The sequence below is a fragment of the Acinonyx jubatus genome, chromosome B2, assembly GCF_027475565.1.
Source record: "Acinonyx jubatus isolate Ajub_Pintada_27869175 chromosome B2, VMU_Ajub_asm_v1.0, whole genome shotgun sequence".
In the NCBI taxonomy this organism is placed as follows: domain Eukaryota; kingdom Metazoa; phylum Chordata; class Mammalia; order Carnivora; family Felidae; genus Acinonyx; species Acinonyx jubatus.
The window spans coordinates 8,985,406-9,008,986 of NC_069385.1; the positions used below are offsets into that span (position 1 = coordinate 8,985,406).

Here is a 23,581-nt window from a genome sequence, read left to right on the forward strand (position 1 = left end):
AATGCAAACTCCCAAATATAAATTTAAGACTGAACACAGGGGCACCTGGCCGGCTCAGTCGGTTGAGTGTCTGACTCCAGCTCAGGTCATGATCTTGCAGTTCTTGGGCTCAAGCCCCACATTGGGCTTCCTGCTGTCAGCACAGAGCCCACTTAGGACCCTCTGTCTCCCTCTCTCTGCCCCTCTCTCTCTCTCTCTCTCTCTAAGATAAACAAAAACTTTTTTAAAAAAGTGAATGAACACAAATATTTACATAGAATGAGAAACAAAAATCACAAATTGTAAGCCTAATGGAGTGACATTAAATAAATTATAAACTGAATGAAGCTGTGGTGTATCTAAAAACTAGTAAAATCTGCCCCCCCAAATTATGTAGTATTTTTATTAACAAACTCCTGATGCATTTCAGCAATGCTCCTTTTCCTACGATTTTTGGCTACATACCTTTTTTAATCACTTCTTCCTATAAATATTTTGTATTATTTTCCGTAGTGAGAATAAAAGTTAATTCTGGGGGGGAGGGGTTCACTTAATTAAAATTTGGGGTTCTTCAATATTAATAACTTAGAATAAATTTCAACTTCTCAACTCATTGTTAATATAAATTTTTAAGACTCTATCAAATTTGGAGAAATCTCTATCAAGTTTCATACACGAGCTGTAAAATTTGGGAAATTTTTCCACATACTACCTTCTGGCTTCATATATCTCAAATCTCGTTTCTCCTCCACTACCTACATACTTTCAGTGGTAGGCTCTGTAGAAAAACATTCTTAAATGTGTTCTTGGGGGTGTTGAAAGTTGAGTGAAAAAGGCACAGTAGCCAGTGGGAATATCTCTGGAAGCTCTTCCTACTCCAGGACAGCTATTAATAGCTTACCTATTCAGGGAAGTGACTGCAAACCATGTAAGTAAATCTCACAGAACCCAAGTAAAAAATATCCATAAGTCAACTTTCCTTTAGCCCAATCCCCAAATCCCCATGGCCACTCCAAAGGTGGTAGGTGAGGGGAACACAAGAGATCAGAGTAGAGAGAGACAAGAGTCTTAACTGATTATAGTTAATGTATATTTTTGCAAATTTTATAAACCACACCACCATGTGAATCCATTTTTGACCTTAATCCTTTCCAAAGCCTTAGGAGGGACCTGGGTAAGTGACAGGCCCTTAGATCCAGCTGCCCTTACTTCACAGTAAAGCCGCCTCTGGGCTCCCTAGCTTTTTAAGCCCTCAGTCTGCCACCAATAATCAGTGAAAAGACATGCATGAGCTCTTTAAGAACTTCAGTCTCCCACCAGCCCTCCACAGTCACAGTCCTGGAGGCTGTCAAACACGTCTCAGAGAGTGGACACAGAATGCTACCTAGTCGCCACAGACATCAGACACCAGGTTGGGGGGGTTCGCATATATTCGTTCATTTACTTCTCACAGCAACACTGAGGGGCACTACGTGCCCCACGTCCATACTGGGAAACAGGCTCCGAGTCACTAAGTAGCAGAGCAGGACCCAGGGCAAACTCCCTGAGGCCCCTCCTCTTGCTACATTCAATGGCTGCTTCCTACAGTCTCGATTCCCACCGTGATAAAAGTCATGCATAGACGGTATAGAAAACATTTTAAATATAGAGATGAAGAAGGAATGAAAAAAAGAAAGTTACCTATAGTCACATTACCTACACACAACCTTAGTAAGATTTTGGTCTATTTCCATGTTTTATGGAACACAGAAATTGAAATTATTATATTAAATAAACCTATTTTTCCTCACTTTTAAAGAAACATATGTTCCTTGTCAAAAATATGAACACTATTGAAAAGACATTAAAACCATCTGTATTAGTTTCCTAGGGCTCCTATCACAAAATCCAACACAAGGGGTGGCTTACACCACAGAAATGTATGGTCTCACAGTTTTAAAGGCCAGAAATCCAGAATCCAGCTGTTGGTAAGGCTGGTCCCCTCTGAGGGCTGTGAGGGAGAATCAATCCCACGCCTCCCTCCCAGCTTCTGCTGGTTCCCTGGCAGTCTGCGGCATCCCTTGGCTTTGGAAGCATCACACGCAGATACCCGTTATGTCCACATGGTGTTCTCCTTGTGTGCAGATCTGCATCCAAATTTCCCTTTCTTAAAAGGACATCAGTCATATTTCAAGGGCGCCTGGGTGACACAGTCAGTTAAGCGTCCAATTCTTGATCTTGGCTCAGGTGATGATCTCACAGTTCATGAGTTCGAGCCCCGCATCAGGCTCTGTGCTGATGGCGCAATAGCCTGCTTGGGTCTCCCCTTCTCTCTTCCCTTCTCCCACTTGTGTGCACACTTGCGCTCTCTTCTCTCTCTCTCTCTCAAAATTAATAAATAAAATTTAAAAAAAAAGACATCAGTCCCACCCCACTTCGGTATGTTCTCATTCTAATTTAACTAATTACATCTGCAAAGATCTTATTTCCATATAAGGTCACATCTGCTGAGGGTTAGGACATCCACATGTGAATTTTAAAGGGAGACAATTCAGCCCATGACACCATTCCCAAACCTATGAGTGAAAGAAAACCAGTGTTGGCCATTTATTATTAGGCAGTTTTTTAAAAGTATGGCCACAAAATATTGACGCTGGAAGTGGGATCCACATCCCCTTTCCTTGAGTCTGGGCCAGGCGGTAACGTAGTGCTGCTCTGTAGGGCTGATATTAAATCATCAGAACCCAGGCATTAGACAGGGGAGTGAAAGAGCTTCCAGGTGCTTCCAGCCCCAACTGTGAAGTCATCCCCAGTTTGAGCCTTGCCACCTGAGGTCCCAGACCTCGCCAAGGAAAGACAAACCCTCCTCACCCCATCCTGTCCCAATTCCTGACCCATAGAACCTGGGAGCACAGGAAAATGGCTATTGTTTAAGCCACTCATTTCTGGAGGAACTAGTACCTAGAAATGTTATAGTTCTTAGTTTTTCTTTAATGTGCCTTTAAAAATATATCTCACTAAAGTGGGTCACTGACTTCGTAGATCAAAAGGAAATGATAAATCATTTATCTGATTCTGAGATTTTCTTTAAGAAATAGAAAAACAGATAAGCTACATTTCTAAACATCAGCATCGTCCGTAATGAAAATAATGATTCCAACCATAGGTAACAGGGGGACATTCCCAAGTCCCAGGTGGAAGAGCTCGAGTGAAGCTTAATTTTAAACTCAATGGCTGCTAACATATGGTTTACTAATTTCACCCAATTACAAGTGCCACAAGTCAGAGTCTTACAGATGCAGAGAATATGTGAGGCTCTTGGAAATGAAAACGATCACTATGCCACATTATCCATCACTCGTTTTGGGAAAGGGGGAGCACTTAGTATCTCAACCAGGTAAATAATTAAGCCAATATTAACACACACTAGAACCGAGTCAGTTTAAGCGGTCATCAAACATTCCTTCTGATACATGGGGTATAGCATGTGGCGCAAGAAAGACATTTTCTGGGAAATGAGAGCAGCCTCAGGGGGAACAGCTCAGGGAGGCTCTACAGACCGTGCTTCACCACCCCCCCCCCAACCCCCAGATGCAGAACTGACCAGACCACGTGTGGGCCAATCGAATATCTGCATTTGGTCCAAAGTGAGTAAGGTCAGTCTTACAAATCCTGTGTCATAATTTCCTCATTACTGAGTTTTTCGTTACTGAGTTTGACTGCTCTTTGGGGCAGCAGAAGTCTTAAAGCATTTTTTAACGAAGGGACAGAATGGTCCATAATGCCTTGCAAATCTGAAAGCATAAGTAATTACCTTGAAAGACAATGGACTTAGCTGGGTACAAGGTGCTCCAGCACTTTCCCCCGAAAACTATTATATGCTGTTTAATTGCCTTCTGATGTTGAGTATTGCAGATAAAGCCTAAGGCCAGAAGGATTTTTATTCTTGCAAAGGTAACTTGCTTCTTTTTGCCTAAATGCTCATAAGATATGTTTCCTATATGCTTATCATATAAAAATTGTTGCTATTAGTGTTTCTTGGAATGCAGTGAACCCTCTTGATCTGTGTGTTTAGGAAACACTTGTTAAATTAAGTCTTTGGTTGTTGCTTCGATCTTCCTACAGGGATAGGAATCAGAGGTTGAATTGTTATCACCTCCCATGCTGGGTCAATATTTTTTATCTTTTCCTCTAGATTCTGGGAACCTTCCTCAGGGTAGTTCTTTAAATCGCTGATTTGACATTTGACAACATCCTCCAGTATGTAGATCTTAATTCTGTTACTGTATCTTTACTTTCCCTTTAATCCGTATTTCTTGACACTCTGCCTTGAGCTCTGGTTCAGACATGATGAGCTCTCAACTCCTCAAAATTCTAGGCATCCCCTCATCTCAAAGGCTTCACATGTGGTATTCTCTTCCCCCCTCACTGCACCTGGTGAATTTCATGTTTCTCCTCTTCCTCCTCTCCCTCATCTTCCAAGAAGGGAAATAAATCCACACCTGGATTTTCCAGCAGACACAGCATCATCATTGCCTCTGGACTCACTCTACCTATACCTGGGTGCATTTGAAATCTCCTTATCAAGCTGCAACCAGCCTGCTATGCACAACTCCTGTCCCCTCTCCCCTCGTCTACACCCACTACGTCCTTCCAGACAGAAATGGGACACACTATGTCTTTGCTGCCATGGGTATTTTGTTCAAGGCTGGAAGACTTTCCCCTGAGTCAATGCCATTTTAAACCAGGAGTCCCTGACACTGTCTTTTAAACAAATCACAGGGACAGGGACATTATCAGATAATTTCAAGAAGTACCCTTGAACGCACTTTAGAAGCCTTAGTTATGTCCATATGTTATATTAGAGATTCTTATCGAAGAGACCTAAATACATAAGAATATGCACAAACAGCTAAGGCATATATACAATAAAGCACAATTCCACCAATGTTATTAATATTTTCAGGTATCTGGTAAACTGTATGGAGAAGGGGGAAACACCAGCCTCCCAGGAAAGAAAATGGTCTCTACTTTCAAGATGTTTCAAGATGTTTCCCTTTTGGTAGGCAGGGGACTTACCTACCAGTGTCTCCATCTCTTGCATTTCAACATCATCTCAGGGCTGAGAGATTCCATTCATTCAACATATGAACATGTCTGAAAACTTGCTTCTGCTTCCTGCTAAGGGAATTGAGGTTGTGAGAATTTATTTCCGGGTAAAATTTTACAGATAACTAAAGTGACTTGTGATTAACTAATACATATGTAGAAAAAACATTTAGTAATGGTTCTAGTTAAGACTTTTTTTGTTAAAAGGAATTAGCATATTTGTTTGGATTGAAAAGAAGCTAAATATATACATCTAGCAAGGACACTTCATAATATTGGTACATATGTTCCTGAAGTCATATAAAAATAGGTTTTTAAATTAACATATTTCAGAGCACAATTCCTTTTTGAAGAATTACATTGTGAAATTTTGTAAATGAAGATTTCTTTTGAAAAATTATAACTATCTTTTTATTTTAGGTGAATTTTTTTTTAATCTTTCATTTCTTTAAATTAGGTGTGCCTATCCCTTTATCTTAACCCTTTATAGTGTGAATTTATTGAAGAAAAAGATAATAATGTAAAGTGTCTACTTTTAAAAATTAAAGACCCTAGGATATTAGACTGTTTCAGGACATTTGGGTTTTATCATTTTTTTTAATGTGAAGGCTAGTATTAACTGACATTGGTTTTCATAAATTTGAAATCCACGGTCTTCACCAAAATCAAGGTAATTCTATAGCATCTACTTCTCCAGCTCTGCCTTCTAACCTTCTCAACCTATAGGATGTTGTCACATGCACCTCCTACAAACTTTGTAATATCAAAATGTTCCTTATTAAGTAGAGGAAGCAAGTTGAAGCCAAAGAAAAGAAAGACATCAGGCAGAAGCAAAGAAAAGAGTAGAGGTGCAGACATTCAAAGCCCCCTCCTGTCACCCACCCCACAGCACCACCATTCCTGAAGTCACATGAGCTGTCCTTATAAACTTCAAAACATTCCCTTCTTGGCAATCAAATCCCAACTGGGTTTCTCCCATCTGCAAACGAGTCTTCACTAATACAACCACGTTATGTAATACCTATCTTGTTATAAAGGTGGGCATAAACAATTTTTATAATTTTTAATCTTATATTCACATAGCACCTCACAATTGTTGAAACACTGCCATACACTGTCTTCTGATATGTAAAAATAATTGGGTGAGATGGGTAAAGCAGAATCTACTATCTCTGTTAGTTTAAAATAACAACGACAACAAAAAATGTTGCCTTTACCAGTAAGACAAAGAACATTCAAATTCTGCCTGAGGTCACACAGCTAGCAGGTGCGAAACTGGAGCTGGGCTCAAGTCTTCTGACTACATCCAGGGCTCTAAACCCACACTCCGGTCTGCAGATTCCTAGCCTGCTGCTCAGTGCGCTACTCCACACTCAGGCACGCATGTCGAATATGCTAGAGACTGGCTCTTTAAAGGAAATCTTTCCACAACTACTTTCTAAGTGGTCTATTTTGTAAATGCGATTTTGTAAAATAGCATCTCCTTAATGCAAGGTATAACTTGTGCAGCTATTTACTTTCTAAAAACTAATAAACAATTAGCGACACCTTGTGGCAAAAACATATTAATTCGTGTGCTACAACCACCCATTTTCACTTGACAGGCTTGTCCAAAGGCCTTATTAAGTAGTTAAGACAACAGCAAAAGTTCTGGAAAGAATAATCTAAGGTTATAGATTCTCCTCATAACTAGAGCTCTCTTCAAATTACACTACTTGGGCTTTAGTCCCCACTCCACAAAAACTGCTGTTATTGTCAAGTTCACAGACGCCTTCCGTGGACCCAACGGTTACTTCTCACTTTTCATCTTACTTAAGCCCTCACACTATTTGACCAGGTTGAGCCCACTGCTCCTGAAACCTTGGTCTTGAGCAACACTACCTGTCTTCTTCTTACCTCTAAAGCCTTTCAAGCCCTCCCAGTGCTCACATACCAAATGTATGTATATCCCTGGCCCAACCTTTCTACTGAACTCCAGACTCACATCTCCAACCTACCAATTTGACGCATCCATTTGATGTCCAATAGCATCTCATAATTAACATACCCCAAATGGGATTCTTGATTTCTTACTTCTTCCACCCCATCGACTACATTTCCATAAATGACATGATTATCACGTTATTCTGCTCAAGTCCAAAACTTAGTGGTCATCTATTATTCCTTTATTCCTCCCCCTCTATCTAATCAACCAGTAAGTTATCTAGATCCATTCTCCAAAATGTCCCCAAATGCACCCCTTCTCTCCATTTTCCCTACGATCACCCTAACTCAGCTGCACCACCTTCCTGACTAGTTTTAGTCTTCACCTCTTACAATCCATTCTTCACATAGCAATCAGTGATCTTTGTAAGAGAACTCAGAATGTATCATCTTCCCACCTTAAAAACCCTTGAATGGCTCCCCATAATCCAATCCTCCCCATTCTGTAAGGCCCTACCTGATTGGATTCCTAGCTACCTCTAAAAACTCATTTCCAATCACTCTCCCCTTTGCTCTCCAAGTCCTGGCTACACTGGCCTTCTGTTACGTAAACATGACAGCTGTGCTCCCGCCTTCAGGACAACACACTACCCATTCCCTTCTGCCTGCGTTGGTCTCCCCAACTTGATGTGGTTGGCTCCTTCCTAGGGCATACAGATCTCAGGTTAAACACTGCCTTTGCAGCCTTTCTCTGCAGTTGGGGTAAAGGGGCTGCTTAGGCACCCCCTATCCTACCTAACATCCTGTCGTGTTTTCATCGCAGCTTTTATCGTTCTATGAAACTTTTTTCTTTCTTTTTCAATTCATTTGCCTACTATGTTTCCCTTCACTAGAATGTAAGCCCCATCTGTCCCTAGATCTTACTGAAGTGCCTAGAACATGGAAGGTGCTTGATATTTGTTAAATAAGAGCTGTCATAGGTTCTCTCTCACACTCTCTTACTATGCTTAGAAATAGTTCAAAAACTATGGCCATTCAACTCATTTTCACACTCTAAACAGAGAGGCTCCCTCTTCTCTTCCTTGGATAAACCCTGCACGTGTGCTATTCACTCATTCATTTGTTCACTCAATAAACTATTAGAGGCAAACATTAAGCCATGTGGTAGGGCCAAAGACATGAATAGGACCCAATTCCTATGCTCAAGAAACTTGTGGTCTAGTTGTGGAGGCAAACATGGTGACAAGTTGTTATAAAAGCCATGTGGCAAATAAAAGATGGAAATAGGATCAAGGACTACGGAAGCCCCAGTTAGAGGCATCAGAAATGTGTTTGTGGAGAAAAAGACTGGAGCTGTGGCTTAAAGGATGAGCAGAAAATCAACCAGAAGGGATAAAGGGAAAGTATAAATCATAGAGGCAGAACACACAAAGTCAGCACAGCAGGACTGCAAAGGTTCAGCTACTCTGGGGGAAAAAGCACAAGGAGAAACCAGCGAGATCTGAGCTAGGAAAATGAGGCAGTAACCAGGTAGAGAAGAGCCTACAGCACGTTTACGGAGCTTGAACTCACAGGGCAAAGTGGTTACAGAAATGTTTGAGGAGGGAGCTGGCAGGATCAGAGATGCATTTCAGTTACATTTTGTGGTTGCACAGAAGAGCCAGCTCAGGCTGTCTGGATCAGGTCAAAGCTAGTATAAACAGTAGGGATGCAAAGAAGAGGTCTCAGAATCAAGACAATTTAGGAGGTAAAATGGGCGGGGCTTGGTGATTATTGGGGATATGGAGAATGAGACACAGTGGGGGAAAGAACATAGCAAGAGATGATTAAGTGTAGGAAGATAATGAACATCATATGTTGATACTTCAGTGTATAGGTTCTAGAATCTGGCAGATAAGGGTTTAAATCTGTATTGTCACTTACTTGCTGTATGACTCTGTAAGTTACTTTAACCCCTTCAAGCTTTGGTCCCCTTATAAGTAAAAATAATATGAGAACCTACCTCACAGGGTCATTGTAAGAACTAAGTGAAATCATATATGTAAAGTGCTTAGTGCAGTGACTGCTTTATCAGAAACACCTATTAATTATTAAGGGATTTGAAAATTATTATGTACCTACCTGCATCCAGGGTACATCTGTGGTCACGTCTACCTTTTCTCCTATTATAATGGATGAAACGTGCATGATTCTAGGCAAGGCCAACCCTTCTAACTGTGCACAAGAACCCATTTTTTCTGGCCTACATCAGCCCATCAATTCTTGGCTCTCGGCCCTCCGTAGTCCATTCTGCCCTCTCTAGTCACTCCTATGAGCACCCATATACACTGTCAACTCTCCCATTAAAAAATATAAAACTTTCTCTTGGCCCAATTTCTCTCTGGCTACCACCCTGGTTCTTTCTTTTCCTTTGCAGCAAACCTCCCTGAGTCACTCTCTCTCTTCACACTCTCTTCAAAATACGGAACTGAACTTTCTCCTCCCTAACTCCATCACAAGCACCCTTTGCTTAATCACCAATGATCTCTATGTTGCCAGATCCAATGTTCACAGCTTGCTTGAGCCACAAATTGCATTAGCCATATTTACTTCTCCTTGAAACACTTTTTTGGGGCACCTGGGTGGCTCAGTGGGTTAAGCGTCCAACTCATGGTTTCGGCTCAGGTCATGATCTCACGGGTCATGGGATAGAGCCCCACATCAGGCTCTGCACTGAGAGCATGGAGCCTGCTTCAAATTCTCTCTCTCCCTCTCCCACGCACTCTCTCTCAAAATAAATAAACTTAAAAAAAAAAAAAGAAACACTTTCTTCACTTGATTCCTGGTGACCAGACTTTCTGCAATTTCTTCCATCTCTCTGACCATCTTTTTCCAGTATCCTTTGTTAGTTATTTTTCACATTTCCAGACTCTAACTACATTCAAGAGTTCATCTGTCTTCTCTCTACACTCAGCAATCTCATCAAGTCACATGGCTTTAAATATCATCTTTATGCCATCAACCCTCTCTACTCTTGACCAATCCCCCTGAAGCCCAACTCCCATGTCAAACTGTCTACTCAATATCTCCACTTGGATGACTAACATGCTTTTCAAGCTTAATGTGCCTAAAACTGAACTTCTAATGTTCCCTCCAAAACCTGCTCTTTCCCAGTGTTCCCTGTATTAGTAAACAGAAACTCCATTCTTGGCATAGCTTCTGCCTAGGACTGAGTAGTAACTTGAATGAGACAACTCTCCTACAGAAATAACTGTAAAAGCTGAAAACAAAAACAAAAACCACACAGGTTGTGTGAAGGCCCTAGAGAATAACCAAACCAGTGGACATGAGGGATTGGGATCCCAGGGAGAAAGAAAATAAACAGGGACACGGAACTTCTCCATTGCTTTTCTTCCAGGGCATTTACAGAGTTCCAGAGAAGGGCATTTACAGACAAGCAGAAAGCAATGGTCTAGCGATGTCAGATCTAGGGAGATAGAAATTAGAGCTGAGAAATGCAGACAGAACTTGAAGGGACAAGATCCCCGACGAAGGTGGATCACAGAGAAGTAAGCCTGACAATTTGTTTGGTTTTTATCGGCATTTGCTAAATTCTAAGCTGCAAGGACACTAGAAATCAAGAAACAAAGGCGCTGTAGTGGCTAAAATGGTAAGCAGACTTTTCAATAACTTCACAGAGTTGGGAACACAAAAATGAGAGTTCAAGGGCCCCCAAAGATGGGGACCTGTTGAACACCCCAGGCTTTCTGTTGAGATTCCTAAAGGCCTGTGCTCTGGGATAAGGGCAAACCAGAAAGTAATCAGCCCTCCTAAAGCCTGAATTCTTGATTAAAAGTCATCTGCTCCTACTCTAATTGGGAGCTGGAATAAAATTACATCCTCTAGAAAAAGAGTACACCTGCCGGAGCACCTCTGCAATTTTTTTCTACACAATCTTCAACATTTAGTCATAAATTTTAGCATGATCTTTAACTCCTTTCTTTCTCTACTACCCAATTTCTTTTTTTTTTTTTCTTGTGAATTTTTCATTGGGATATAAGGGATGGATTAGGAACTGCCTTGTGGGTTATGCCCCACCAGGTAAATGTCCAATCTAGTCTTCCTGGGATAACTTCTGGAGCCTTTTCTTGTTCTTGGAGCTCCTGCTCTTGCTGAAAGCAGCCCCTTCCAGCCCACTGCTGAGTGGCTCCTCCTTGGAAGAGAATTTCCTCTTTTTCTTGGGGAGGCTCCCATTTCCTGCCTCTTCAGCATCACTAACTGGCTCCTCTTTGGTCTAGTGCCCCATTTCTACTCCATCTGTTTCTACTTTCAAAACAGATTCAGGATCTCTCTGACCACATCTCACCCCTCCATTGCCTGGTCCCTGATCCAAACCGCTTTCTCAGCCAGCCTTACTGGTACTCTGCTTCTCTTTGCCCCACTTCAGCCTATTCTCAACCCAGCAGCTAGAACAGAAATGCTTTAAAAAAAAAAAAATTCAAATTATGTCCCAATAATCAAAACCCTCTGGGGCTTTTAACCTCAGAATAAAAGTTCATCTTTATGCTGACCTACAAGGCACAAAGATCTGAACTCATTACCTCTGACGTCATCTCCTGATGCTCTCCTCTGCTCCACCCACCCTAGCCTCCTTACTCTTATCCTTGAACACACCTGGTTTGTATGTGCCTTAGAACTTGGCACTGACTGCGTCTTGGAATGTTAGTCCCCAGTTTCACGGCTTCACCTCCTTCACATCTTTATTCAAAGGCTCCCTTCTCAGTGAAGCCTTCCCTGACCAATCTGAAATCTCTAGGTCCCCCTCCACCTCTGACACCTCCTGGCCTGTGGTTTCTCCTTAGCTCTTGGAATTATCAAACATATGTATTTACTCACTTAGAGTTCTCCAAAGACCCCTTGGGCTTTTGAGCCTTTGATCATTCTGAATGCACTTCCCTCCAAGACCTTCACCAGTAAAAACACTGTCACCCGTCAGACACAACTAAAAATGTCACTTTCTCTTGTAATCGTTATCCTAAGTTACCATGAAATTCAGTGATCAGACCTCAAATCTTCACGCAGTGTTTTTACCTCTAGCACTGCCTACACATCTCTATGTTAGGATTATTTATACAATACCTACACTAGCTTTCGGTCTTAATCTTCAAAGTACAGGAGGAATTTAGATCTCAATATAACCGCTTATCATTCCCCAGCACAGTTCTAAGTATTTTATACTTATTAACACTTTGAATCCTCATGACAAACCCTTATAAACTCTCTTACCCTCATTTTACAGATCAGGAGAATGAAGCGCAAAAGCATTAACTTGCCAGAGGTCGTGGGCCTCGCATACGGCAGAACGTGAGTTCAAATCCGCACAGCACTTGGCTGAACTGCGGGAGTACATGCACGTGCAAATAACTGATCGGCCGGGGATACACACACTTCACATACAAGAACTCTAACATTTTTAACGTTGTTCATACTAAAACTAAAGCATCTGCATTTCGAAGCGCAGACCCCACCCCATGATGCTTCGTTCTCCAGAGTCTGGAGCCTGACAGATTATGATATAGGAGGCCTAAAAGAAAGACTCAACAAAGCACCCACCCCTCTGCCAAAATTAGGGGTCTGAGGGGCGGCCCCTGCAGCTCCGCGCATCCGTGGGTCCTCTGAGGTGCTAGCAACAGAGCGGTAGGCGAAGGAAGGCGGGAAATGCAGACAGGGCTGCGGAGCGCGGCGGCAGCCCGCCCCGGAGGCGCAGGGGTGGCGGTGCTGGGAGACGCCAAGAAGCCCTCCCCCGGCCCTGGCAGGTAACAGAGCTGGGAGCCTGGGTGCCACGTGTGTGCGATCACAGGTGAGCAGCGCCAGGTAGCGGCGCGACGGGAGCAGAAACGGCCGAGGGCGCCCCTTAAGGAACGGGAGCACGTGGGCCTGGGAGAATGGCGCCGAAAAGCCAGACTCCAAACTGGGGACGAGGACGGCCGCGGTGGCCGCCAAGATCCTCAACACCGCCCTGCCCGACTCCCCCGGGAGAGAGCTCCTAAGCCGCACACGCACCTTCCGGGGAGGCGTGCACGCGCGCGCGCATGCGGAGGCAAGAGCCGGAAGTTCCCCTGAGAACGGGCCTTCCCGCGAAAACCGCCGGCCGGAACTGCCGGGAAGTCTCGCCTCCGGGCGGAACTCCGGGTTGCCGGGCAACCGCGGTGGGAGACGCAGGCTGGCTCAGTGTTCCATGGGGCAATCCGAGTGTAGCTCCCACCTCCTGTCCTGGCAACTTCCTTTCCCGGCCGCCTCCCTTCTTGCCGCCTCTCCTTGCGTCGGGGAATCCCTGCCCTTGGCAATACGTACACCTCTCCGGCTCCCAAGACCGCTTAGCGCCCACCTGCTTGAAAGCCGGTATTCACCCGAAGCGGAGCGACCTGGCCCCGGGCGTGGCCTCCACGCTGACCGACCGCACCTGCTCGGCCATGGGCACCTACACCTACACCTACACCAGCCGGCCTCGGGCCCTGCCCTGCCAGCGCCGCCGTTACCGGGACCACCTGATGCAGCTGTGAGTGAGCAACCGGCCCCCTGAGTGGTCTCCACCTGCCCCCATCCCGGGACCTCGGGATTCTGGCCCCTTCGCCCTGGAGACTCTGCCCACGCTGCTCTCCCCACTCCACAGCCTCCGAAATAAAATCTCTTCCCTAAAGAACTCCCCCGTGGCGTGGAGGAATGAAGCAAGAAGGGGCACGGGTGGCCTCCCTTAGTTAACTTTTAGTGATAATGAGTTGCTGGCATGATCAATAACATGTACATGAAACCCCCTTGTTTCACAACGTTTGAGTCACTATTGTTGGCCAACTATCCGCACCTCTCTAAGGGCATTCATGTACGTTTTCTTCCTTAGTCCACAGTACTGTGAAGTTGGTTTTGTAACTCCCATTATGCACATGAAGAAACAGACTGAAAGCCAAATAAAGCTCTTTGCACGCCAGTCTTTGGCCAGGAATCATCAGGTCATCCTTCCATGCTGGACCCCAAATTGTATTTTTACATTAATGCGTTTATTTGCAAATATTCAAATATCCATATGTATTATTATCCATAATAACGTTTACGGCCCTTTCTAAAGCTTATAGTTCCTGCTATAAGCCTCAAATTTTGGAACCAGCAGAACTGCCCAAGAATGCAGACTCCCTGGAAGCTGAAACCTTTGTTGTCTTTTGTCCACCTAGGACTGTGCCTGACATACAGGGAGCACTCAAAACAAATTGTTGAATTAATGACTGAACATATCAGCTAAGTAACTCTTGATGCTTATTTCCAACATTTAGTCTAAATTCGTAATTGTCTTATGACAAATAAAAACCTTGTTTATAAGAAATGCTTGTCATGGGGCGCCTGGCTGGCTCAGTCAATGGAGCATGCAACTCTTGATCTCGGGATTGTGGGTTCGACCCCCATGTTGGGTGTAGAGGTTACTTTAAAAAAATAAAATAAAATTTTTTTAAAAAAAGAAAGAAAGAAAAAATTCCTGTCCCTTTAAGGAAACCAGGATGGAAAATTTAAATTTATAGATGGATTATTTATACTGTAAAAGGTTTCAACTTAAAAACACTTTCAAAAACACTTTCTGGTGTCTTTAAGTGTTGCTTACAAATCATTACTAGTAAATTACACCAACAATGAAATAAGAATAAATGGTGTTTCATTAGGAATGGTTTTTTTTCATAGCTAGTTGATAAGCAACTTGTAGGACCTTGTTTATATTGAAGCAATCCATTGATTACAACCATTGGAAGGAGTGTGTATGTGCATGTGTTTGATTTTTCAGTTTAAAATTATCAGTGGTGGTTTTCAGTTTATAAAATTAATGAATGCTTGTTGAAGCAAATGAAAAATACAAAATAAGAATGAAAAAGGCAAATGAACTCCCACCCACCTCTGTTACCACTTCCCTTAACAATCTTATATTATTCTTCTACACCTCTGTACTTGAGGATATGTACCTTACATAGGAGGTTTATTTCCGAAATAGAATCATACTACACATATTAATCTGTAATTAGCTTCCTCCCTGCTTTTTACAACCTCTAATTCTTTTTTTTTCCTCATTTCTTTATGTATACATACACATATTTAATTTTATATAAATAGAATGCTATCATTTATGCTTGGGTACATTCTTAGTGCACCACCCTCTTCCCTTGTAAACCTGCTCTTCCCTTCCTGCCCAGAGGGTAAACCATGTTAATGACCTTACATGAATGTTTCTGGACTTTTCTCCATATTTGCGTTTGTGTACAAATATATAAGTATATACATACAAGTACACACAGGAGTTTTGTCTACTTCTTAGCAATGATAACATACACAATTCTCAACATCTTCCTTTTCTCAGTTAATTCTTTCTAGAAATCTTCCCAATTATTTTCAATAGCATGACGTGTCCTATACGGATGTACAACGTGTTACTAAAATTTTCCACTATTGATAGATATTGGTAGATATTCAGATATTCACATATTTTCCACTATTGATATTGATAGATACTCAGTTTGCTTCAAGTTTTTAACACAAAGAGGAAGATTTCAATGAACAACTTCATGTGCTGGCCTTTTGATTTCTATGAAGCAGATTCCCAGGATGGGATTGTTAGGTCACGAATATTTTTAACATGAACAGATGGAATGATAGGCCTTTCCTTTAGGAATGTTTAAACATATCTTTTTCCATACATCCTCACCAGCAGTAGGTGGTAGGGATTTTTCTTTCTTTTTGGCTTTTGATAGTGTAAAAACAAAACTAAGATGTTTTCTCATTATTATATTAATTAGCACTAGGAGGTTTTAATCAAGTGAGCGTCATGTTTAGATTATTCTATTTTAAAAGACCGCTGGATACAACGTATAGAACAAACTGAGGGAGGAATGTTAACAGTTAAGAGACTGAAGGAGTTTTGCAGTAGTCCACATAAAAGACAGTGGTGGCAATGAGCAATGGATAGATGTGAAAAAGATTTGGGGAGGAGAATCAATAGGACTGCCAGGGTACAAGGCGTGAGGAAGAAAGAAGAACCACGGATGACTCCCAGGCTTCTAGATTAAGCCAATTGGGTGGTTAGCAGTACCATATAATGAAACAGAACACTAAAGAAGTAACAATTTGGAGTGGGAGAGTGATAATTGGTTCAATTTTGAGGTTGCTTTTGAGATATCTCAATGAGATGTCATTGAACATGATCAACTGGATATACATTCCTAGAGCTCAGAGGAGAGTTCTGAGCTAAAGGTGAAATAAAATAGGGAGTTTTAGGTATAAGGATTATGAGTGAAGTCTTTTGAGAATGGATATGGTCGACGAAGGCAAGGGAAGGCTGAGCCCTGAGGAAATCCTTCAGTATAGGAGGAGCTAGCCAACACAGGCTGAGAAAGAACAGTTAAAGAAGTCCTAGAAAAGACAATCAGAAGACTATGGTAGTGCCACAGAGGCTAGAAAAGAGAGTGCTTCAGTGAAGGAGTGGCCAACTGAGCTGAACACTTCCCAGGGATCAAGTAAAATGCACAGTGTAACACGTCTGGGTTGTAAGTAACATGAAGTCAGGTTATCCAACAGGGGTTTCAATATATGATAAAAAAGCAACGTACTACCCTTCTCAAAATCATTTCTGATGGAGTACTATTATTGTGTAGGTCAATATTTTGTTTCATAGCCATACATAGGATATCATTTTAAAGAACTTTAAATCAGGGACACCTCGGTGGCTCAGTTGGCTAAGAGTCCAACTTCGGCTCAGGTCATGATCTCACAGTTCGTGGGTTCGAGCCCTGCGCTGGGCTCTGAGCTGACAGCTCAGAGCCTGGAGCCTGCTTCAGATTCTGTGTCTCCCTTGCTCCCCGCCCCTCCCCCACTCACACTCTGTCCCTCTCTTTCAAAAATAAACACTGAAAAAAACTTTTTAAAAGAACTTTGAATTAAAACATCAATTCTATGTTTTTCACTATTCACTATTGATATTCTGATCCCCCAGATTAAAATTTTATTAACATTTAAAACAATATCATTTGTGGGACACCTGGGTGGCTCAGTCAGTTAAGAAGTCAGTTAAGTGTCTGACTTCAGCTCAGGTCATGATCTCACGGTTCATGAGTTCGAGCCCCGCATCAGGCTTTATGCTGACAGCTCAGAGCCTGGAGCCTGCTTCTACCCTACTCGCCCCTACCCTACTCTCTGCCCCTACCCTACTCGCACTCTGTCTGTGTCTCTCAAAAATGAATAAACGTTAAATAAAAAATATATATCATTTGAAAATACATCTCTTTTTTTGCCTATGTGAGATAAAAGGTTTTATTTTTTTAATTAATAAGTTATTTTTTAATTTACATCCAAGTTAGTTAGCATATGGTGCAATAATGATTTCAGGAGTAGATTCCTTAATACCCATTACCCATTTAGCCCATTCCCCTTCCCACAACTCCTCCAGTAACCCTCAGTTTGTTCTCCATATTTATGAGTCTCTTCTGTTTTGTCCCCCTCCCTGTTTTTATATTACTTTTGCTTCCCTTCCCTTATGTTCATCTGTTTTGTCTCTTAAAGTCCTCATATGAGTGAAGTCATATGATTTTTGCCTTTCTCTGACTAATTTCACGTAGCATAATACCCTCCAGTTCCATCCACGTAGTTGCAAATCGCAAGACTTCATTCTTTTTCATACTCCTGAGTAATACTCCATTGGATATATATATACCACATCTTTATCCATTCACCCATCAATGGACATTTGGGCTCTTTCCATACTTTGGTTATTGCTGATAGTGCTGCTATAAGCATGGGGGTGCATGTGCCCCTTCGAAACAGCACACCTGTATCCCTTGGATAAATGCCCCGTAGGGCAATTGCTGGGTTGTAGGGTAGTTCTATTTTCAGTTTTTTGAGGAGCCTCCATACTGTTTTCCAGAGTGGCTGCACCAGCTTGCATTCCCACCAATAATGCAAAAGAGAGCCTCTTTCTCCACATCCTCGCCAACCTCTGTTGTCACCTGAGTTGTTACTGTTAGCCATTCTGACAGGTGTGAGGTGGTATCTCATTGTGGTTTTGATTTGTATTTCCCTGATGATCAGTGATGCTGAGCATTTTTTCATGTGTCAGTTGGCCATCTGGATGTCTTCTTTGGAGAAGTGTCTATTCATGTCTCTTGCCCATTTCTTCACTGGATTATTTATTTTTTGGGTGTTGAGTTTGAGAAGTTCTCTATAGATTTTGGATCCTAACCCTTTATCTGATATGCCATTTGCAAATATCTTCTCCCATTCTGTCGGTTGCCTTTTAGTTTTGATGATCATTTCCTTCGCTGTGCAGAAGCTTTTTATTTTGATGAGGTCCCAATAGTTGATTTTTGCTTTTGTTTCCCTTGCCTCCGGAGATGTGTTGAGTAAGAAGTTGCTGCAGCCAAGATCAAAGAGGTTTTTGCCTGCTTTCTCCCCGAGGATTTTTCTTTTTCTTTTTTTTTTTTTTTTCAACGTTTATTTATTTTTGGGACAGAGAGAGACAGAGCATGAACGGGGGAGGGGCAGAGAGAGAGGGAGACACAGAATCGGAAACAGGCTCCAGGTCTGAGCCATCAACCCAGAGCCTGACGCGGGGCTCGAACTCACGGACCGCGAGATCGTGACCTGGCTGAAGTCGGACGCTTAACTGACTGCGCCACCCAGGCGCCCCTCTCCTCAAGGATTTTGATGGCTTCCTGTCTTACATTGAGGTCTTTCATCCATTTGAGTTTATTTTTGTGTATGGTGTAAGAAAGTGGTCCAGGTTCATTCTTCTGCATGTCGCTGTCCAGTTTTCCCAGCACCACTTGCTGAAGAGACTGTCTGTATTCCATTGGATATTCTTTTCCTGCTTTGTCAAAGATTAGTTGGCCATACGTTCATGGGTCCATTTCTGGGTTCTCTGTTCTGTTCCATTGATCTGAGTGTCTGTTTGTGCCAGTACCATACTGTCTTGATGGTTACAGCTTTGTATTAAGCTTGAAGTCCCGTGAAAATATATCTTTGAGGTTAAAGAACAATGAGAAATTTGACTTACTTTTTAAACCTGATTCTGTGAATCCTTTCAACCCTTCAATCAAATTATTGTCAGTACTTGAAGGCAGACCCCTTTCCCACTGGCCATTTTCACATTTGTCAGTTAGCCCAACAGATTTACAGCCTAAATCCAGCTCTACCACTTGCTAGCTAGGTAACCTCAGGCACATTCCTTTCTCAATCTCCTTCCTCTTCTGTCAAATGAGAATCATAGTTCCCATCTGGAAGCTTATTGTGAGCAATAATTAAAATATGTGGAGTGGCTGGCATCTAATAAGCATTCAATAAGTGGTAGTCATTTGTCATTGAGTGTGTCAGAACAAAAATCTATATTCTTAACATTTTTATCTTAGTCTAAATCCAATTAAAAATGAGTTGACTTGCATAGACCAACACTCTATTACCGTAGTTATTTAGTATTTGCTGTTTTACAGTGCTGAAGAGCCTGTGCATCATGGAAACATAATGTATGACAGAAGGGTGGTCCGAGGCAATACTTATGCTCTACACACAGGACCGCTGGTAAGTATAATGTGAATATTCTAACACAGAGCTTTTCAAACTAACTGTGCTAACGGACCAGTTTGTTTGTTTTGATTTCTAATTTGTTGCAAACTAAAACTTTTGTAAAATAGAATATTGACAGACTACTGGAAAAATGAAATCTAAAAATTAAAAAAGACATGCAAAATACAAGGCTGCTGGTGATTGCCAGGGGCTGGGAGAGTGGGGGAATAGGGAATTAGTGTTTACCGGGTGCAGAAGTTCAGTTTTGCAATATGAAAAGAGTTCCGGAGATGGATGGTGGTAATGGTTGTGCAACAATATGAATGTACTTAATGCCACTGAATTCTACACCTAAACATGGCTAAGATGGTAAATTTATGTGCACTTCACTGCAATTAAAAATAACAATTAAACAATACAAAACCCAAGATTTTATTAGATTAACAGAACTTTGTAACACTGCTCTAAAAGTTTGTAAACTTCTACTCTCAATTTCTGTAATTAAATTTTTGCAGACCAAACAGTTCATAGGCATCCATGTAACATATTTAAGTTTGTTTAAATTATTTCATACTGTAATACTATTTTCATTATTTAGTCAAAAATTATTTTCTTTAATTCACTCAGTAAATATTTATAAAGTTTTAGCACTCCTGTGCTGAGTACCTAGGATACAGAGATGATTAGGATGTGGCATGATATTAAGAGTGACGATTTCTTGGTACAGAAATGAAATATAGTTAAGTTAATATGTAAACACTGTATGATATATATGTGCCTAACACCACATGGTGATATGTGGAATATTAGACATTTTGAAGCATGAAATATACATCAAAACCACCTAGAAAACTCACTAAAAATATGGATGTTTCAGCTATACCCGAGATCTACTACATTAAAACCTTCAAGGGTTGGACACAGGAATGTGCATTATTAGTAACTTCCCTAGGCAGTCCTGGTACAGCCAATTCAGGGACCAACACTTGAAAACAACAGCTCAAATATGCAATATGGATATGTGTTTCGGCATCTTGTGGCAGTAGAAATGAACCCTGGCACATCTAGAAGTAAAGGAAAAAAGAGAATCACCATTTTTTTAGTTTTTTTTTTAATTAATATTTTGATGATTTGATATACTTTTTTTTTTTTAGTTCTCTAGTCAGTTATTCAACAATTTAACTAAAAAGTCTATACTGAGGGGTACCTGGGTGGCTCAGTCGGTTGAGTGACCAACTTCGGCTCAGGTCATGATCTCGCGGTCCGTGAGTTTGAGCCCCACGTCGGGCTCTGTGCTGACAGCTCGCAGCCTGGAGCCTGTTTCAGATTCTGTGTCTCCCTCTCTCTCTGCCCCTCCCCCACTCATACTGTGTCTCTGTCTCAGAAATAAATAAACATAAAGAATTAAAAAATAAAATAAAAATAAAAAGTCTATACTGAGACTTCCAGTTCCAGACAAGCAGGGATTCACCAATCCCTTCCCATTCCTCCCTCTTTCAAGTGAAAAAGCCCCGGACATAGCCCAAAAAGCAAACATAGGAAGACTCTGGAGGTGGAAAGAAGCAAGGGAACTGGCTGGGGTCCTCAGGATTTGAGCGAGATAGTGGTGAGTTCCCTAAGTCTTCTTTTTGCTGCCTGCATATCCCATTCAGAGCGCAGGAAAAGCCTGCAACCTGGAACCACCAACAGGCGCAGGCCTGCTCCTTCTATCTATCCAGAAGACTAGGGGAAGGGTAACCGAGCAGAGCAGAAACCTTTTTACTACCCCTCCTCTAGCCAAACCCCAACAGAAAAACTGTCCTGGCCCTCCCAGTGGAGTCAGCGAGACTGAGCCAGGCAACTAATCTACCAGCCCCGCATGGCAACAACACCACCACACTCATCGGTGCTCTGATTCCGTCACTGAGGTGGTGTCAACATGGGTGGAGCAGGAAGCTGAACTTCCACTCCTACCCAGGGGCAGGGAGATGGTAAGAAATGGTACAAGTTGGTGCCCTACATTTGCTGGGGTAACAGCAGCAGAGCCATGAAGGAGCTGAGTTTTCAACCCTACCTGTCAGCAACAAAGCGAAACAGGTGCGATAAGGCAGGGCTGGTCAGAGCTCCACTCCTCTGCACCCCAGCACTGGTGTCAGTTGATAACAGCAAGAAGCTGAAATACCACCCCTACCAGGCACCTAGTTGACCCTCTGCTTTCACATGGGGCCTAGCAGGATGCTGAACTTCCATCTCCACCCATGCCTGCTGCTAAAACAAAAAAGCATGACTTCCTGCTACACAGATTAAATAAGATCCAGAGTGTCATGTCATAATACCCAAAATTACCAGGATACAATTAAAAAAATCGCTCATCCTACCAAGAACCAGGGAAGTCACAACTTGAAGGAGAAAAATCAATCAAGAAATGACAACACCAAGATGACTCAGATGTAGAAATTACCTGATGAACATTTTAAAGCAATGATCATAAATGAATTCAGCAAAGTTGCAGGATATAAAATCAACGCACAGAAATCGGTTGCATTCCTATACACCAACAATGAAGCAACAGAAAGAGAAATCAAGGAATTGATCCCATTTACAGTTGCGCAAAAAAACCATAAAATACCTAGGAATAAATCTAACCAAAGAGGTGAAAAATCTATATGCTGAAAACTATAGAAAGCTTGTGAAAGAAATTGAAGAAGACACAAAAAAATGGAAAAAGAGTCCATGCTCCTGGATAGGAAGAATATTGTTAAATGTCGATACTACCCAAAGCAATCTACATATTCAATGCAATCCCTATCAAAATGACACCAGCATTCTTCACAGAGCTAAAATAAATAATCCTAAAATTTGTATGGAACCAGAAAAGACCCCAAATAGCCAAAGCAATCTTGAAAAAGAAAACCAAAGCAGGAGGCATCACAATCCCAGACTTCAAGCTATACTATAAAGCTGTAACCATCAAAACAGTATGGTACTGGCACAAACAGACACTCAGATCAATGGAACAGAACAGAGAACCCAGAAATGGACCCATGAACGTATGGCCAACTAATCTTTGACAAAGCAGGAAAAGAATATCCAATGGAATACAGACAGTCTCTTCAGCAAGTGGTGCTGGGAAAACTGGACAGCGACATGCAGAAGAATGAGCCTGGACCACTTTCTTACACCATACACAAAAATAAACTCAAATGGATGAAAGACCTCAATGTAAGACAGGAAGCCATCAAAATCCTTGAGGAGAAAGCAGTCAAAAACCTCTTTGATCTTGGCCGCAGCAACTTCTTACTCAACACGTCTCTGGAGGCAAGGGAAACAAAAGCAAAAATGAACTACTGGGACCTCATCAAAATAAAAAGCTTCTGCACAGCGAAGGAAACGATCAGCAAAACTAAAAGGCAACCGACAGAATGGGAGAAGATATTTGCAAATGGCATATCAGATAAAGAGTTAGGATCCAAAATCTATAGAGAACTTCTCAAACTCAACACCCAAAAAACAAATAATCCAGTGAAGAAATGGGCAAAAGACATGAATAGACACTTCTCCAAAGAAGACATCCAGATGGCCAACTGACACATGAAAAAATGCTCAGCATCACTGATCATCAGGGAAATACAAATCAAAACCACAATGAGATACCACCTCACACCTGTCAGAATGGCTAACATTAGCAACTCAGGCGACAACAGAGGTTGGCGAGGATGTGGAGAAAGAGGCTCTCTTTTGCATTATTGGTGGGAATGCAAGCTGGTGCAGCCACTCTGGAAAACAGTATGGAGGCTCCTCAAAAAACTGAAAATAGAACTACCCTACAACCCAGCAATTGCCCTACGGGGCATTTATCCAAGGGATACAGGTGTGCTGTTTCGAAGGGGCACATGCACCCCCATGCTTATAGCAGCACTATCAACAATAACCAAAGTATGGAAAGAGCCCAAATGTCCATTGATGGGTGAATGGATAAAGAAGATGTGGTATAGATATATATCCAATGGAGTATCACTCGGCAATCAAAAAGAATGAAGTCTTGCGATTT

At 42.0% G+C, this 23,581-nt stretch overlaps 1 protein-coding gene and 1 long non-coding RNA gene across 5 annotated transcripts in view; one reads left to right on the forward strand and one right to left on the reverse strand.

The window, feature by feature from the left end:
* The window catches only part of LOC128315458 (uncharacterized), a 97,716-nt gene extending 84,336 nt beyond the window's left edge, over positions 1 to 13,380 (reverse strand). The window contains exons 1-2 of one of the 2 annotated variants that reach the window (XR_008298230.1): positions 13,033 to 13,380; positions 5,038 to 5,136 (exon numbers count right to left, since the gene is read on the reverse strand). This is a non-coding gene — a long non-coding RNA (uncharacterized LOC128315458). Of the gene's footprint in view, positions 1 to 5,037; positions 5,137 to 12,582 lie in introns of both variants that reach the window. The other variant, XR_008298229.1, reaches the window with a different exon arrangement.
* RSPH3 (radial spoke head 3) overlaps positions 13,047 to 23,581 on the forward strand; it is a 40,106-nt gene continuing 29,571 nt past the window's right edge. For all 3 annotated transcript variants that reach the window (XM_053222028.1, XM_027056528.2, XM_015080849.3), the window contains exons 1-2: positions 13,047 to 13,528; positions 19,479 to 19,566. In XM_053222028.1, coding sequence (XP_053078003.1) covers positions 13,062 to 13,528; positions 19,479 to 19,566 — 555 coding nt within the window. In that variant the 5' untranslated portion in view covers positions 13,047 to 13,061. The remainder of the gene's footprint in view (positions 13,529 to 19,478; positions 19,567 to 23,581) is intronic.